Source organism: Hydra vulgaris, chromosome 03 (genome assembly GCF_038396675.1).
Source record: "Hydra vulgaris chromosome 03, alternate assembly HydraT2T_AEP".
Classification (NCBI taxonomy): Eukaryota; Metazoa; Cnidaria; class Hydrozoa; order Anthoathecata; family Hydridae; genus Hydra; species Hydra vulgaris.
The window spans coordinates 59,536,609-59,555,508 of NC_088922.1; the positions used below are offsets into that span (position 1 = coordinate 59,536,609).

Consider the following 18,900-nt stretch of genomic DNA (forward strand, 5'->3'; position numbering starts at 1 on the left):
ATAACCAAACAAAAGTGCATCTATAGCAAAAAATAAAGAAAAGAAAATAAGTTAATTTTTTGTTGTGTCAATTTTAAAGGCTTCTGCTTCATCTTTTCAAATCATTCCATTTTGAATTGATTGTTCATTATTTTAAATATATTAATAACAGTTGTGTGAATATACTGTCTTTCTGTTTCTAAATGGTCAGAACACATAAAACAAATGTTATTTTTGAACAGTTGAAATAAAGCTAGAGCTGAACTTTTTAATTTGCTAGTACATTTAGTTAATAACAATTCTTTAGTGATGTCTAATATGCAAAATAAGGAGCAAACATATTCTACCATGCTTTCATATGGTTCAATTAAACCTCCCCTTGAATGTAAATCCATAGATACTGAAGATATTTTGTTAGTTTGAAGATCTTGACACAAAGAACATTTTCATTTTTAAATTATTTTTTTTTGTTACCCAGCAACATAAATAACAACTTCCTTTGAACTTTCACAAAAATCAAATTCTTCAATTTCATTTTGTAAGAAAAATAAAGCTGTTTATAGGTCTATTGCATCATTATTTACTGGTACTTCATTATTAAACCATATATTCAGTGCCAGAGCTTCTTTAGTTAGAGATTCTATGCTGATTATTTTCTCAGAACTTTCAACTTTACGCAAACTAACTATAAACCTTCCATCACATATCTGCTTAAGTTTCTCAAAATTAATCTTAAAATAGTACCTATATAGCAGGTAATGCAGTAGCATGCTGTATTATTAGCTATGTATTGGGCGGATAATCCATGAGCTATGTAGTGCCTATGTAATCAACATTCCCAATTGTTTTTTAAAGATTGAACAACCGCTGGTATGAAAACGTTTATATATAGCTGTTTGATATCTGAAACCAGCAGTAAGAGTGTTAAATCTGCTGCAGCCACATGGACAAAAATTCATTATACTCAAATGAGTCTTAAATGCAATTTATAATTTGTTTATAACAACTTTTCATTATATGTTTGCAACAAAAACATTCCATTTGGTAGGAAATTCATTTTTTTTAGTGGTGACTTAAGGCAAACAGTCTGCTGTTAAAAGATGGCTGAAGTTGTAAAGCATGTATAAAAAGTTCTATAAATTAAAAAAAAAATGCAAAAATTTGCATTAACTGAAAAATAAGAGTACACGATGGGTAAGGACAATTTTACAATGGCTATTAAAACAAGTAGTTGAACAATACCTGTCAAAAAGGAAGGTTCTTTTAAAGGGTAAGGTATTAAAACACCAGATCAGTGCATTATTAGAGAAAATAACTTAATTGTTAATTAGATATTTAAAGATAATGAATGAGATGATAATGCTAAACAAGTCATTTTAACACTAACTAATATGGATTCACTGACAATCAACGAGCAAGTGCTCAAACTTTACTAGGAGATCAATCCTTTTTTAATGCTGATTAAATTGAGATTGATGACCTTAATAAAAGAAATAACTTTCGTGTGCAGTTTTTGAACAATTTATTTCTACAGGTATGCCTTATCATTGTTTAAAATTTAAAATAGGTTATGTATTCAAGTTATTTAGAAATTTATTAAAACTTGGCTATGCAATGGTACTCAAAAGTTTGTGCTTTTCAAAATAATTTTATTGATGTTGATGTTTTAAAAAGGAAACCAAGCAAGTGACTTACATAGAATGTAGAGCTAGACTGTTATGCTAGCCAGCTGTAGACCAAGATTGTCAACCTTGCCAGACAAGCGGTGTATTGAGTAGAGTTGTGACAGCATTTAGTCCCAAGAGGATTTACTGTTGTATATCTAGGTTCTGTTGTCTTGCCTCTCATAATTTTTTAGAAAACACATATTTTGGGTAATATTTAGTGTAATACAATGTGAACCTACAAACACCTTATGCTATGTTCTATTTCTTTACGCAATTGTAGTCATATTATACTGTAGGCTTACTTTTCTGTAGGGGTCTATTGTTAAAAATGATTCTAGTTAGTTTCATTACTTTACTGAACTGCTATTTATTGTAAAAGGCAAAAAACAAAATTTGGTATTATTATAATAAAATTTATTTAAATCAATAAATCTTTATTGTTGTTAATAAATTTGCTCTTTGAATAAGATTTTAAATTTGGCTTTATATTTTTTGTAATGGGATCAATCTTTAAGGTTGATTCCATTACAAATTTTAAGTTATTCTAATATGGTTTTCTTTACAGCAAGCCATGCTTGATTGCCCCATCCTGTAGATATCGGCTGTTATAACTGATTTTAAAAAGTACCTTCACAGCAGAAATTCTAATGTCTTCAACGTTAATTGTTTACTGAGACAAATGTTGACAAATGTTGTGTTTTAGTTGTATTATTATTTATTTTGTGATATATGTTACAAGAATACAAATGTTTTATTTTGTTACATATTTAACTTTATATCAATTATATATTTTAAATAAATTTGTTTTAAAGATATAAATTTAAGACTAAATGTTTTTATGGATTCTTTAATAGGTTTTCCCTAAAAACAAGTTGTTTTTTTTTTTGTATATATTTAAAGTTGTGTTTACAAGTTGATATAAATACAATTTTATTATTTGGCCCGAATATCGCTAACAGTATTTTTTTTTACTTTTTTTTTGTAATTAAATTTTATCTGCCATATAAAATAAAAGAAAGATGGCTTCAGTAAAAGAACAGAAGTTTCAAAGCCCAAAGTTAAAAAAGCAATAAATAGACAATGAAACTGAAGCTTCAATATTAAAGGAGCTAAAATATTTAATTAGGCCAACTTTTAATATATTCACTTTGTTATGCTACATGCATATACTCAAGCAATGCAAGATGAAATGGTAGATGGTATTGGTATTGGAATTGGTTGGAAATGGTAGATGGTATTGGTATTGGTATTGGAAATGGTAGATGGTAAAATGGTATTGGAATTGGTTACATTGCACTTGGCACAATACTGTTTTTAAGTTGTAATAATCTGGGAGAAAATGAACCAACTGGTAATTTAAGAGTTTACATTAATTAATTATTGATTTTTGCAACCCTTGTCAAGATGACATTAAATTTATATGAAAGAGAAATAAAAAGTATTAACATCAATAATATAAGACTGTATGTAATACTATTCCTTCAATAGTAGAAATATTAGAAAGTTCATTTAATAAAATATATAAAATGATAGGTTTATTTCCACCACTAATATAAAGTTTTTATCTAAATAATAGATTGTAATAATAGGAGTCCTAATAATGTTATTTAAATAACTTAATGACTATAGTCCAGCATTTTGAATTTCAACCAATACTTTTAAAGCTAATATTTAGTATTTAAATGAATTTATTATATATGAATTTTTTTTTGTATTTATAAATTTTTATTTCAATTATGTTAGAAGCTTAAAAAAAATAAAACTTTTTAGACTATATATACACTACTGCTAAAATGTTTGGATTTTACAGTCAGATTAGGTTATCCTGTTTAAGTTTTACAGTTCAGGTTTTTACAGTCCAGGTTTTTACAGCCCAGGTTTTAGTTTTACAGTCCAGTACAGTTTTACAATCAGGTTATCCTGTTTTAGTTTTACAGGTTTACAGTCAGATCAGGTTATCCTGTTGTAGTTTTACAGTCAGTTTATAGTTACTTTTAGAGTCAGATCAGGTTATCCTGCTACTGGTAACATGTAACCCAGTACAATCTGCTTCATGTCCTGCTGCCTTGTAGGATATGCCTTTTTAGGCCAAGACTAGGAGATGCCAACTCCGATTTAAAACACCCCCTGCCTTGGAGCTCTTGGTTAAGTAAAGGCAAGAGATGGTGTCTCGATAAAAATACTCATCTTGGGCAGATGTTAAATGCACCCGGCTACTGTCTTATAGAAAGCCTCCTAGGCAAAGACTTATGGGGTAAACAGATTCTATCTGTTGACCAGCCACGCACTCCTTCTTCATCTATTAGGCTGGCGCAGATGTATCTTTAATACATTGTTTCCAGTTTAGGATGTTGAATGCTGGATCTTCTTGACTCAATGCATGGGTTTTGCTTGTGTTTCTGTTTTTATGACTAGGCAACTCATTCTATTATCTTCTAATGAGGGTACAGCTCTGAAACTCAGTTTTATGGTTCTGAGGCCGGCTGGTAGTCAGGTTTCCCGAACTCTGTGGTAGCTCTCAGAGAGGCTGATTCCATCAACAGCTGAAAAATATCAAAGTATTAACAGTGCCATGTTGCGCATGGATGGTGTCCCTGTATGTACTTTTAGTGTGCATTGCGGAGGCCACATTTGGAGCCATTTTTTACGGCTTAGGGTTTATTAATAGTAATGAGGCAATTGCTTGGGCTATTAAACAGTGTTCTGAGCACTATCTATGCTTTGAGTCAAGTTCTTCAATCTAATTTAAAAATGAATAAAGTACTAAAAACTATAAAACACAAAAAACCATCACCAAGTTCTCTAAACCTATCATTCACTAATATTTGTGGTCTTCAAAGTAACTTTTCTTCTGTTGAGTCTTATCTCTTGCAAAGTTCACCAGACCAACTTGCTCTTAGTGAGACTAATTTAAGTTCGGCTGTCTCATCTTGTGATCTTAGTGGCACTCTGAATGGCTTAGCTCTAGTGTCAGTGACTCTGCAGGCATGAAAAGCCCACAACTTTTGCCTTTCACAATCCCTAACTCAAATAGTCAACTTTCCAACTCGCTTTCCAGACAATCCGAATCATTTACCTTCTCTTTTCGACTTATGTCTTGTTTCTGATCCTAGTCAGTGCTCAGTTTCTCCACATTCACCCTTAGGTGCTTCTGATCACAGTTTGATCTCTCTAAAACTAATATCTTATTCTTCTTCATCAACTGAATCCCTCTAATATCAAACCTCTTACAACTACAGTAAGGCTGACTGGGATTCTTTCCGTGATTTTCTTTGTGATGGCCCTTGGGTAAAAATCTTTCATCTTCCTGTCGACAAATGTGCTTCTCACATAACTTCGTGGATTCAGGCTGGCATGGAATCTTTTATTCCTTCTCGACAATTCCAGGTCAAGCCTCACTCTCCTCCATGGTATTCCTCACACTGTCCTGCTGCGATTGCCAATCGAAACTGTTACTTCCATATTTATCAGCAAAACAATTCTCCAGAAAACAGACGTCTGTTTATTACTGCTAGAAACAATTGTAAAAAGGTTTTGTCTAAAGCCAAAACCAGCTATTCTCAGGTCATGAAATCTCGTATCTCATCTAAAAAATTAGGCTCTCGTGACTTCTGGAGAATCTTTAATAATATCAATAATAAGGGCAAATCTATAATTCCCCCTCTCTTGTATGGTTCAGACTTTGTCACCTCACCTAAAGACAAAGCCGAATTGTTTGCTAAAAACTTTTCATCAATATCTTCTCTTGATTCCACTAGTTCCATTCTACCTGATATTGCCAACAAACAGATTGATCCATTGCTTGACATTCATATCACTCCAGCATCTGTATCTAAAGTGATTTCCTGCCTAGACTTTTCTACAGCTCGTGGCCCGGACAACATACCTGTTATTGTCTTGCAGAAGTGTTCTCCGGAGCTGTCGTCTATACTCTCAAAAACTATTTAACAAGTGCTTATCAGAGTCTTGTTTTCCAGCCTGCTGGAAAGCGGCATCTGTTATCCCTATCTTCAAAAATTCTGGAGAGCGATCTGATTCGTCTAACTACCGTCCCATAAGTCTTCTTCCTATCATAAGCAAGGTTTTTGAATCTTTAATTAACAAACACTTAATTTCTTATCTTGAATCTAATAACTTACTTTCTGACCATCAATATAGATTTCGATATTCTCGTTCTACAGCTGATTTGCTAACAGTAATAACTGATAGGTTTTATCTTGCATTAGATTAAGTGGAGAGGTTAAGGCCATTGCTCTTGACATTTCAAAAGCTTTTGATAAAATTCTCCATAAGCTTTCTTCTTAGGGTGTATCTGGCAACATCTTTAAGATTATTGAATCCTTCCTTTCCAATCATAGCATAAAAGTTGTCCTCGATGGACAGCACTCTTCTTCTTATTATGTAACTTCAGGGGTTCCTCAAGGTTCTATCCTTGGCCCTATATTCTTTTTAATTTACATTAACGATCTTCCAGATATTCTCACATCTAAGGTGGCATTGTTTGCTGATGATACACTTATTCTTGTCGTGATAAGAAACCAACACCCTCTGATTGCTTGGAGGGGGCATTTGAGCTTGAAAAGGATCTCACTTCTGCTACAGCATGGGGCTCACAGTGGTTGTTGAACTTCAATTCAGATAAAACTCAATTTTTTTCAGCCAATCGTTATCGCAATAATTTAGATCTTCTTATATTTATGAACGGTGATGTACTCGATGAGTCACCTACTCTTCATCTTCTAGGATTAACTCTTACTTCCAATCGTTCTTAAAAACCATATATCAAATCAGTTGCAAAATTAGCATCTGCTAAGGCTGCATCTCTTTATCGAGCTCGTCACTTTCTTACTTCAGATTCTATTCTCAATCTCTATAAATCTCAAATCCGGCCTTGTATGGAATACTGTTGCCATATCTGGGGTGGATCTTGTAACGATGCCATTTCTCTTTTAGACAAGGTGCAAAAACGCATTGTAAACATAGTTGGACCTGCTCTTGCAGCCAACCTCCAACCATTATCACATTGTCGTAATGTTGCTTCTCTTTCTCTTTTCTACAAATACTATAATGGGCACTGCTCTAAAGAGCTAGCATCTTTTGTGCCATCTACTAAAATTCATTCTCGTGTTACTCGTCATTCAATTAAGTGTCATCCTTTTTCTGTGACTGTTCCTAAGTGCTCCAAAAACGCTTATTCGTCTAGTTTTTTTCCTCGAACATCAGTTCTTTGGAATTCGCTTTCTTCATCTTGCTTTCCTGATTCACATAATTTGCAATCTTTCAAGTCGTCAGTCAATCGTTATCTTGCTCTACAATCTTTATCTTTTCTCTTTAAGTAACTTCCAACTTTAATTAGTGGCTGCTTGCAGCCTTGTTGAAAGCAAAGATGTTAAATAAAAAAAAGATAAAGATCTCTAACGAGGCTTAGATCATTACTTTCTTTTACTTTCTGCAACTTATTTAAAACAAATAAATAATTATTGGGAGGTGTGCATCAGACCTTTCATTACCCGTATTACAGATCCGGACTATCTAGTATATAAAAATACAAGAAATGAGAAAGAAAAAATATTTTATTGCTTTTCTTAATTATTATTATTTATATAATGATTGCTAAAAATAACAAAACGAATTAATAACAAAACATTCATCAATAAAGCATAGATAAAATCTTTATTTGTTATGTGTAATTTATTTTTAAACAATAACTTTTAATATTATTTTAACTAAATAAAGATTTTAATTAAAACAGTTTAACAATTCTCAAAATGGCTTAAAGACGTTTACTTTTTGATTTTCATTGCTTGAAACTTTTATGCTCAAAATAACAGCCATGTCAGACATTTCATTATTACCAAAAAGCATTTCTTCAAATTGCTGCAAATTTCCCGGTGAAGCCTAAAACAATAGTAGTAAAAGTAACATTATTTTTCACAATAATATGTCACAAATAATAACTCAAAAGCAACTTAATGTTTAACTGATTTAGAAAAAAATACTACTAATAATATAATTATACCCCTTATTTAAAAATTCTAATAATAATATAATTATACCCCCTATTTAGGTCCAGCGCTAGCTTTTTACTCGTTATTTAAAAACATTACACTTAATCTAATTTATTTCAGATCCATTTAATTTTATTTACATTAGATTTATTTTAATTTAACTTATGTCAGATTTAATCCTTAAAAACTAATACAAGACTTAAATACCTTGACTAACATTTAACATACACATACCTAGATTTCAATACCATCACCAACATCTAATTTACACATACCATAGATTTTAATATTTTGACCAACATCTAACTTATGATATGTAGATTTTAATCTTGGCCAACATATGTATATATAACTATATATACATAAATATATAAAGTGCATAGAATACTTTACTTTACTATATATACATATACATACTATGTAGGCTTTTTCATCCATTTATGCATCTTTCATTTTTATTTGGAAGAAAAAAAGCATTATTAGGATTTTAAAAAAAAAGAATATATTTAAACAGGAGCTTTATTAAGAATTTAGTTTTATGAGTAAAAAAATTAATTAAGATTAAAATTAATTAAAGAAAAATTAATTAAGAAAATTAACCAAGAATTTAGTTTTATGAAAAAGAATAAAAATTTAAAAGAAGTTTTATTGCTAAAATAAAGAAGGTATTTCAAGGATGTTTTCTTGTTACTTAGTTTTTTTGTTAAAAGAAAAAAGGTACTTTAAAAAGAATTTTATCACGAATGAGGTTTTATTTGTAAAGAGAAATGTATTTTAAACAGACTTTTATTAAAAGTGAATTTATTGGAAATTTATAAGTGTTGCAGTTAGAAATTAAAATTTTATAAGAACTTACATATCAAAATTATGCTGCAAAAAAATCAAAAAAACAAAAAAATACATGAGACACTGCCAAAAAGCAAAAAAAACATATAAAAACAGAAACAAACCTTTCCAACAAGATCCCATTGGTTAGATTTTCCAGTTTTATTTCTATAAAGTTCAACTCTGTATTGACGAATGAGAAGCAATTCCCGTAAAAACTTTTCAAAATTATTTTTACTTAGAGCCACAGATAAAATCTTTTTGTTACCTACCAAAATAAAAATTTTTTGTAACCTATTATAATAAAGTGTTTTTATAACTTATCAAGTATATAAAACAAGGTTGCTATCATAATAAAGTGTTTTTATAACTTATCAAGTATATAAAACAAGGTTGCTATCATAATAAAGTGTTTTTATAACTTATCAAGTATATAAAACAAGGTTGCTATCATAATAAAGTGTTTTTATAACTTTTTTTATAACTTATCAAGTAAAACTTGAATTTTTATTCTTACACTTCTTATTTATATTAACTGTTATAATTACGCATTTTATTAATGTTAAATATGTATCAACAAACAAAATAATAACAAAGTAAACAAAAGAATTTGTATATAGAGTTAGTTTATTATATTTCAACTAATTTTTAGAAAACTTTGTAGGACACTTTTTCTCTAATTTCAATCTTTAATTTTCTGATTTTTATATATTATTATGTGCATTATGTAGATAAGTTAAATTTAAAATTTTAAACTTACAAGTGCGACAGTTTAGAAATTATAACCTTTTAAACACAACACAGTAGCCCCTCTTAATTTACAAATGAAATAATAGCCTAGTTTAAAACCTTAGAATTATTTTCTGGAAAGATCAATCAAAATCAATCAAAAAATGGTTTTTATATTTTTAGTGTTTTTATCTGGATAGATCAATCAAAATTGATCAACCAAAAAGTGGTTTTTAATAACTTGCATCATATTAGAGAAAACTTATAACCTCAACTTTAGAAAAAATCTGAAAACTGCTAAACATGCCAAAATGAGGGTTACTAGTATTTTTTTTATTCATCCACAAGTCTTTACTGATTAAGCTTTCTAATTAGCTACTACTGTCTGCAACTAATGAACAAAATATAAGCAGCTTGTTGCAGTTTGGAACTTAAATACATCTAAAAGTATGTTACACATTCGCCTAAAAATTCCTATTTAAAATACACAGCCTAATATTCTATATTTTCGCTGAAAAAATAGAAGGCCATTATACGCAAAGCTGTTAGTGCAATATGGGTAAAAAATGTTGTGTTATTGAATGTCAATCTACTTATTTAGGTAATCAATCAACTCCTGTATTTCTTTTCAAACAAGCGAAGATATAAAAAAAAAAAATGGAATCGATTTGTGAACAGAGAAAACTGCCAACTGAATTCATCATCTATAATCTGTGTAAAGCATTTTGACAATATACTTTTAAGGGTGAACAAAGTAAAAGATTTCGTTTGAATTAAATTTTAAAACCAGTTCCTACTATTAATCCAGATTCTATAGAAATTACAACTTTAATTCCTATTTAATTATGAAGCAATTCTCTTAAAAAAGGATTTTTCAAGAAGATGAATATTAATCAATTTAATGAACAAATCTTAACTAATTTTAGAATCACCAATGAGATAGACAGCCCTCCAGGATATACTGTTTCAAAATATGATGATTATGTTGTTTTTTATAAACTTGAATTGATGATTAGGAATGGCTCTTTTACTTATTTTGATGTAAAAAAGCGAATTACTTTTAAGTGTAAATTACTTTACATAACTATACAAAATTATATTGTTTTGGTATGTTCTTAAGCAATAAGTTATTAAAATCCTCGACATTAGATGTATGAATTGCTTCAGTAAGATATTTCATCACATCTTTCAGAGTTTTATTTTTTATTCAATTAACTAAAAATTTATAAGAGTAAGAGTTGGAATTTAATCTTGTTTCTCTTCCTCTTCCTTTGTATATGGTTTATGTTCACATTTTATAAAATACTAAGATCCACCCCATTCATGTATATTTCGGACATGGAACAGAATAGAAAATTTTTTTTCATACATTAGTTTGGGAAGGGTTCATGACAGTTTTAGAAATCCATTTCCCCTGAGTTTTCCCCAAGTATTTCCTGATCTTAACCTGATTTCAAATACTTTTTCCCTGAGTTCAGGTGGTGAAAAGTATATAATTTTCCTTGTTTCCCAAATATTTTATTATAATTTTTAAAGGAATTAAATACTTCTTATTTAATTGATGCTATCTGTTAAAGGAAAGTTTTTAAATAATAAAAAGTAGTTTAATAAGGAAACAAAACCATAAAAGTTCAATAAATATAAAATATATATTTTCAAAAATAACAATTTGTATCTATCATATAATCTTATATAAAACTAAAAAACATTCCCTGAGTTTTCCCTGATTTTAAAAATTTTCAAAAAAAGTTTCCTGAAATTTCCAGGTATTCCCTGATTTTTCAGAATTTAAAAACATTTCCCTGGTTTTCCCTGAGTGCCATGAATCCTGTTGGGGTTTTAAATAAATGTTTTAATGCTTCATCAAAAATGGTTCACTATAAATTGTAACCAATCAATTAGCTGTGCACGGCCCTAGACTTTTGACGCTTTATTAATTATTTTACAAATGGATTTAGCCACAGATCGAACTGGTGGTTTATGGTTTTAAACCGAGGATCAACTTTTAACAACTTTTGAATTTGTTGATGCTGATCAGTTGATATAAAATTAATTATTACCCATTCTTTTAGCAATATGATCAGCAACTTCATGAAACCTTATTTTTCTATACAATTTGAATAGTTCTGTTACAGAAATTGTAGATGTGTCAAAGACATGCCCCAGTTCCATAAATGTGTAAATGCAATATTTAGCACTGTGACCAGGCTAAATACTGCAATCACATCTGCCATCAACAACGAGTATGACTGTCTTTTTTTTAAGAAGCATTTAAATCATTTTTCAGCACTCGAAAATCCATTAATGTTGAAAAACTGGCATATTGTAGTCCTTTTTATGTAATAATAAATGTGGTATCCAAAATAAACTTCAAATTGGCAGTGTAGGCAAAACGTTCAAATTTAGCAATATTTTGCATACCAGCAAATGCAATAGAAGTTGCTAAAAATAAATTTCCAAGACCTTTTGATCCACCAACAGCTGGCTGAGACTTCCATTCTACTTCACACTTATTTAAACAAGTCACTTTTAAATGAAGCAAGGATCCTTGTTTTATTATATTTTTAATCATTGAGGGATCAATAGAAATACCACACTTTATACAACAAGTTAAAAGTTCAAACTAATTCTTTTCAAAAACAAACAATGTACGATCATTGCATAGTTCGTTGAGTCTGCTATTCTGATTGTTACCTACCTTATCACTTGAATTAAAGTCATCTGTTGATGCAAAATAGTTTTCATCATTCAAGGATTTTTCCGAAGAAAAATCAGATATGCTTTCATTATCTCAAATTTGTCATCATCTTTGCCGCCATCAAATTTGCCACTCACAGTTTGGATTGCAATGGTAGAGAGTAATATAGAGTGTGGTAATGTTTCATCTGTTTGAATGGCAGAATTTACCTGAATAAATCATTAAATTGAAGAATAAGTAGAAAATTATTTTTAATGTTTCTTCAAATTATTACATAAATATATAAAATTTCTTACTTTTAACAAATTTTTGACCAAAGAAAATATTAAAGGAACAGAGTTAGGAGCAAGTTTAGTTATTTTCTTTACTGTTAATTCCACTATACTTACTGACATTCCGATCGATTTTTCAAAACAACTATCTTCAAAGTGTATTGAAAAAATTAGAGTTTTTTTTGGTACTCCCTGCCGATGGCTTGGGAGTATCAAAAAAAACTGGCCTTGCAGTAGTTAGGCCACTGATACTACGTGCAGATAAAGATATTTACATAAAAAGTTCTAAATTTTTCATGACTATATAAAATACTGTAGTTGTTTAAACCAAGACTAGGGTCTGGGAATATTCTTGAGCAGGTGGGCATTTTTTGTATCAAAGTGGCAAAAAAACTTTACAAATATAGAGTCCTATAAAAAAGTTTGGGGCTCCTAAATCTGCGGGGCATGGGGTTATAGCCCCCATAATCCGGGACTGGTTTAAACTTTCCCTCAGTTTTTAAATAATAAAAACATTTACACAAAAAACTTGTAAAAAAGAACTAACAATTATGTCAATTTATTTTCTTTCAAATAGTCTACTCTTTGGAGTCTTCCATGGGTATGTGTGCCTTCTGCTTACTGCCATGTTTCAGCTTTGTCTGAATTCCAGACCTTTCGAATGGTTGGCCAGGGATTGAAATTTTTCCTTTTTTTTCTTCTTTTTTTTTGTGCTTATTAAGGTGCTTCCAGAAGTCCTTACAGTTTCTTCACAGAGCACCGCCAAAGAGAATTTAACTAAGAAGTTCTTGCATTCTTCCTTACCAATGTTGCTTATTGAACTTGAGCCATCATCAAACCTTGGATTGGTTCTATGCCAGAACTTGAACCATTGTTCCACCCCTACTATTTTTGAGATGATTTGATTCAAAGAATGGTTTTTATAGCCAAAACTACCATGAACAGGGACTAAAGAGGGTTTTAAATCATGGGCAGAAACCCAATATTGATATATTTAAACTATAAAGAGACAAAATTTTAAAACCCTGCATACTAAATTTTACCGCAAACTAAATGTTAGTTATTTAAAGTTTTACTTTTTTGCATTACTGTTGAACAAGATCCTCTCAAATTGTTGAATATAAGTAAATTTACTTATTAAATATAGATTTAATTAAATTTACAATAATTTATTTTAAAATAATTTATTTAATTTAGTTTTAATTTACTTTAAAAATTTTATAAAATTTAAGCTTATGCAAAGTAAAAATGTAAATGTAAGCTTATGCAAAGTAAACTTTATTTCATGTAATTCATTTTTAATAACAATTTGAAATAACTTAAAAAATAAAAAAATGTCTACTTAAAAAATATTATTTTATTTGTAAATTTAATTTACATTTGGTTGCATATTACTTTTATGCAATTCATTTATATGCAATTCAAGTTTTTTTATTAAATTAGGGTAATATAATTTTTTTTAAATTAATTACTTTTACATGTCAATGCAAATTACAGTTTTAGGAATTATTATTATATTATGTAATGAAATTTAAAAAGTAATTAATTTTTAAATGTGAAAGTAAACAGCTTTTTTGTGTGAATTACTTTTACATGTAAAAGTAAATTACTTTTGATGTAACCTACTTTTACATAACTTACTTTTTTTAAATTAAAAATAAACTTGCATCATAAAGTAAAAATCATTTCAAAAAAATTAATTTCTTATTCGGAAATGTGTATTTAATTTGAACAATTTAAATATTTTATGTTTTTTACTTTTTCATAAAAATTGTGTAAGTAAAAAAAGTGTAAGTAAAAGAGGCATCTCTAATTATTTGCCAGAAGTTATAGAATGCTTTAAGATTAATGCATTAAGATTGATAAAGACTTACATGTAAAATTGTTTTTAAATTGTTTTCCTGTATCTTTGTCTTTAAAGACGAGTGAAAAATTTCTGTTTTTTGGAGCTTAGTAAACACCAATTTCAAAAAAAAGTAAGTTAATCAGCTAATATTATCCAATATGCTTGCTGTAATCTTATAAAATTCTTTTGGAAAAATGTTTCTTACATTTTATTTTCCTTTTAAATAAAATTCAATAAAGTTGCAAAAATATTAATGGAAAATAAAAGTTTATCAAAGAATATAACTTTTTTGTTTGATGAAATGAACTTTAAAAATGTGCAGAGTATTGTGGAGGAGAATTTATTGGCACCAATGATGAGAACAAACTTTATAAAAGTATTGTATGTTTTATGATTTAAAAAAAATTAAAATGTATAAATGCATTATGCATTATAAAAGCCTCATCAGTCACCCAAATCAGCAGCAATTGGTTAAAAAATAAAATTGCTTAATTGCTTTTTAAGATAAGCTGCTTAATTATTTGAAATAAGTTTAAGAGTATGAGCTATTGTTATAACCATGCTAATGTTTCAACCTACGCAAAATTATTGAAGATACACAATTGAGATATTCAAAGTTTGTTTATAATGGCAAAAAGTTTGTTTTTCGATACTGTACATATGATAAAAAATGTTAGAAATAATTTGTTAAACAGAAAAATATTTATTTTTCCTGCATTAAATTTTTGTTATTTTTTAAAGATATTATTAGTAAAATTTCCTGGAAACTTGATGTTCATAAAAAGGATGCATATTTAAGAAAAGCTCCTAGAATCTACACTAAAGTTTTACACCCAGGCAAATTCAAACAGAATGTTCAGATTGCACCTGACAATTTTTATTAAACTGCAATTGCCGCTATAAAATCTTATTTTCCAAATTGTAAAGATATATATAGTTTTCTTCATAATTTCAATGTGTAGTAGATAATTTATAACTCAAAAAACCGATTTTGCTTTAGTAATCGACTTAGAACATCAAATCGACTTTAAGCTATCAACAGTTTTGGCACGGGCAAAAAATAGCAACTTTACGGAGTCTTACAAAAACAATCTTTATTAATAGAAACTTACAATAACATAAATATCTTTAAAAGTAAAAGTCCTAAGTGTATAATGTTATTGAAAAGCTTATTAAATTTTGAACATATCTATATAAAATTTTTTTGTCCATAATGGTGTTAAAATTCTCAATAGAGGAAAAGAAGCAATTTTTTAAAAGATTTTAGAAATACTTTAATATAGATCTAGAAGTTTATGATGAAGTCTTAAGTAAAAACTATATATTAAAAAAATAGCCTAATGTATTGGCAATCAGAATTCCAAAATAATTTGGTTAACGTTACTTATTATGGCCTGGCAGGTGGTTCATTGTTTTGGGGTATATTCGCAAAAAAAGGGGTAAAATAATATTATAATTATATAAAATACAAAAAACACTAAAAATTTTATCATACTTCTAAAGTAAATACTTAAATTATTTATTTATATGAAAATCTCAGCTATGCCATATTGCAAAACAGTTTTTTGCTGCAGTGCAGTGCAAGGCGATGTTGCACTGAGGTGCATCAAAGTAGAAAAAAATCTTTTATTTATCTTTTGGAGTGTAGCACACTTTACAGTTTCGTCTTTTGCTTCCAAACTCCTGTTCTCCATTACTCATACCACCAACAGAAGAGTCAAAGCCATTTTCTTTATCATTGCTATCCAACCTTCGGAATTAGTAAAAATGAAGTCAGTAATAAGTTGCTGATCTCAAACTGTTAGAGGTCAGCATCAGGTTGGCAAAAAAAAATTAGACACAAAAGGGTCACCATTAAACATAGAAATGAGGTTGGGGATTTTTTACCAACCTTAAACACTTTTAGGGTGGCAGGTAGGTTGGCATTGTCGAATGTCGACCTTAATTCTGCTGGTTATTTAACACATAATCCAATGTAATAATTTGCATTTTTACAAAAGTCATCAAACACCAGTGAACGAAATCTTCAAATACCATGCCGAAAAAGTTAAAGATGAAAAAAAGCCTGAGTTTCTGCGTCCAGTGGAGCAATGGCTTTTAACTTGGTAAACTATAAAAATTTCTAATTGTGAAAACTTTACCTTATCAGCTCAAACATCAGGTTTATAAAGGACACTTTTATGCCAAGCATCACTAATAGAAGACCTTTTAAATAATGGTTTTGATTTTATTTCAAACTGCTCCTTTCCAAAGTGACCTATTGAAAGACGTTTGGCCAATATCGCCAAATGTGTGTTGGCAGGTTTCTAGTAAGCTTGAATGGTGTTTTATGTAGTTAGAGAACAATAAAATTAAAAAAATTTGTAAAAAAAAGCATCAATATTATAGAAAATAATATCAAAGCTAATGAAATGAAATGTTCAGAGGAATTTTTAAGTAAAAAAAAAGATACTAATTTAAAAAAAATTATACTTTCTGATGAATCTCGTTAAGTTGCAGTGTATATTGCTGGGTATATTGCAAAAAAAGTTGATATAAAAGTTTTGAAAAATAACATTATGTGTTATTTTTGCATCCTACAATCGATTCACAAGTCACACATTATTTGAATATTTTGTCAAGAGGTGACCTGACATTAATTTCAGCTTAACTTGTTGATCAGGCCCATATCTAGAATATCTTGAAAGGGTAGCACTTTTTTTTAAGGCACCAATTAGGCATAAAATTGCATACAATAATTCAAAATAGAGAGAACAATTTCATTTTAAAATGTGACAAAAAAATAATTAGAAAACCAAATTAATTAAGATACAATAAAATATTGCAGTAAAAATTGTTTTTATAAGGTTAAGGATGGCAGCTCCATTCTTCTTTGCGATTTCTGTTTTGTTTAATGCTTTGACTTTATCACGTTGCACATGCATTAGTGTAAGTGCTTCTAACCGCTCATCCTTCATGGATGCTCTGATATAATTTAAAAATCTGCAAAGCGCAGATGCACATCTCTTGCATTTATAAGACCTTACTGGAAATGTACAGCCAATGCATAAGAGTGTATTTGCATTTGGAAGAGCTTGCTTATCGCATTTCATCAATGAAGCTTGTAAATTTTTTGGTTTTGGGTCTGCCAATTTATCACAAAGGTTCTTCCAGCGAATAATTTCTTCCTCAAGCAATCCTGGGAGAGGTAGATTCTTACTATAGATTTTGACAACATCTTTAAGACTTTTGATTATGCCACACATTGAAGCTTGAGATTCATTTTCACACACAACATACAATAGTTTTATAGTTTGACAAGATTGTTCACTAAACTTTAACTGGAGGTCTGATAAATGTAATCCAAATAAGGAATCAGAATGTTAAGCTGACAAACCTCATTTGGAGTATCAGCTAGAGTGTTCTGACAATAAGTTTGCTGTTAAACTACCACGTCAATGCCCAAATGCTGTTCTTACAGCATGTGTGAAGATGGAATTAGATAATTGTTGAAGCTGAGCATCACATCTATGTTTTAATTCTAATACAACTTCCTTTACTTTATATGCGTCCACAACATCTTGTGTTCGGCCTTGTAAAGAAATAGCTGTGGCCCTCAGATATGATGTTAGTAGTGTATAAATGAATTCAAAGTTTTGTAGAGATTTTTTGTAAGACAGAACTTTTCGTCAATCTTCCAGTGTCCAACTTGACCAATCTACATCTAATTGTTAATCCATATTGTTACAGCCTTTAATTTGTCTAAAATGTTATGTATTTGCAGGATGGCGCAGCTATGGGATATAACTAGATTTAGGCAGTGATTTTGACAATGTCCATAGAATGCTAAGCTATTGTCTGTCAAAATAGCATTCGCCAAACCATGTCCATGCTGGTGGCTCCATCATAACCTTGGCCACAAAGATTTTTAAGTTCTAATCCATGGTCTAAGAGCCATTTCTTTGTCAAATGATATAATTCGAATAGAATTATAGCAGAATTATAGCAGCTAATAGAATTATAGCACGACCTATAATTCTATTAGCTGGAGTAACATCAAGAACTTCTTCTCGAATAAAATTTTGAAGTCAACAAATCGAATTGAAATTACCACCTTTTCTTTGTTGTGTAAGGATACTTTATCTAACAGAAGAGTATAAAACTTGGCCTTTTTTATTTCTAAGCGAAGATCAGCTTGAATCATACAACAACCAACAATGTCAATAAGTTCATTTTGGACTTTTTCAGAAAGATATGTAGTATTCTTTAGTCTTGGTGAATTGAGATGATGTAGTAGTTCTGAATTATGTTTTGCAAGAAGCTGAAGCAATGCAATAGAATTTACTTAATTGACACTCGTATTAGTATTAGATATCTTTTTGTTAGATCCACAGAATGCCAGACCTTGTTTCCCCCCAAAAAAAACTGCTTCAATAATGCAATCTTCAAATATGTGTTTCTTAAAGCGGATTCTTTCTTGCAATATTGTATCAAGCTTTTTGTGTATTTGTGTATTGGGATTGTTGCATATTCTCTGTGCATTATCTAAATACTCCAACGCATACAAATGGTATTTATTTGAAACATGTTTGGCAAGATGCTTTACTAAATTTTTCCATTCATAAGCTATAGTCAAAACAAATTGCCCTTTACCTTCCTTACTACCAGCTGGGAAAGAAAAAATACAAGCACCACAGATAAACCATTTTTTTCCTTACTGTAGTATGGCTATTTATCAAGTAGTTTAATGGGGAAATGTTGCTTTTTCCATCACCTGATAAAAAAAGTGGTGTTGACACCACTTTTTTTATCAGGTGTCAACAGTGTTTCGAGGTTTAAAATTTCAACCTAATAACAAAGATAAGCACAAGTATCACCTTGTTGTTCTGTATTATCA

The 18,900-nt window shown here is 29.6% G+C and overlaps 1 protein-coding gene across 1 annotated transcript in view; it reads right to left on the reverse strand.

The window, feature by feature from the left end:
- The window catches only part of LOC100200908 (DNA mismatch repair protein Msh2), an 83,395-nt gene that overhangs the window by 46,823 nt on the left and 17,672 nt on the right, over positions 1-18,900 (reverse strand). The window contains exons 5-6 of the mRNA XM_065793845.1: positions 8,605-8,747; positions 7,434-7,544 (exon numbers count right to left, since the gene is read on the reverse strand). Coding sequence (XP_065649917.1) covers positions 7,434-7,544; positions 8,605-8,747 — 254 coding nt within the window. The remainder of the gene's footprint in view (positions 1-7,433; positions 7,545-8,604; positions 8,748-18,900) is intronic.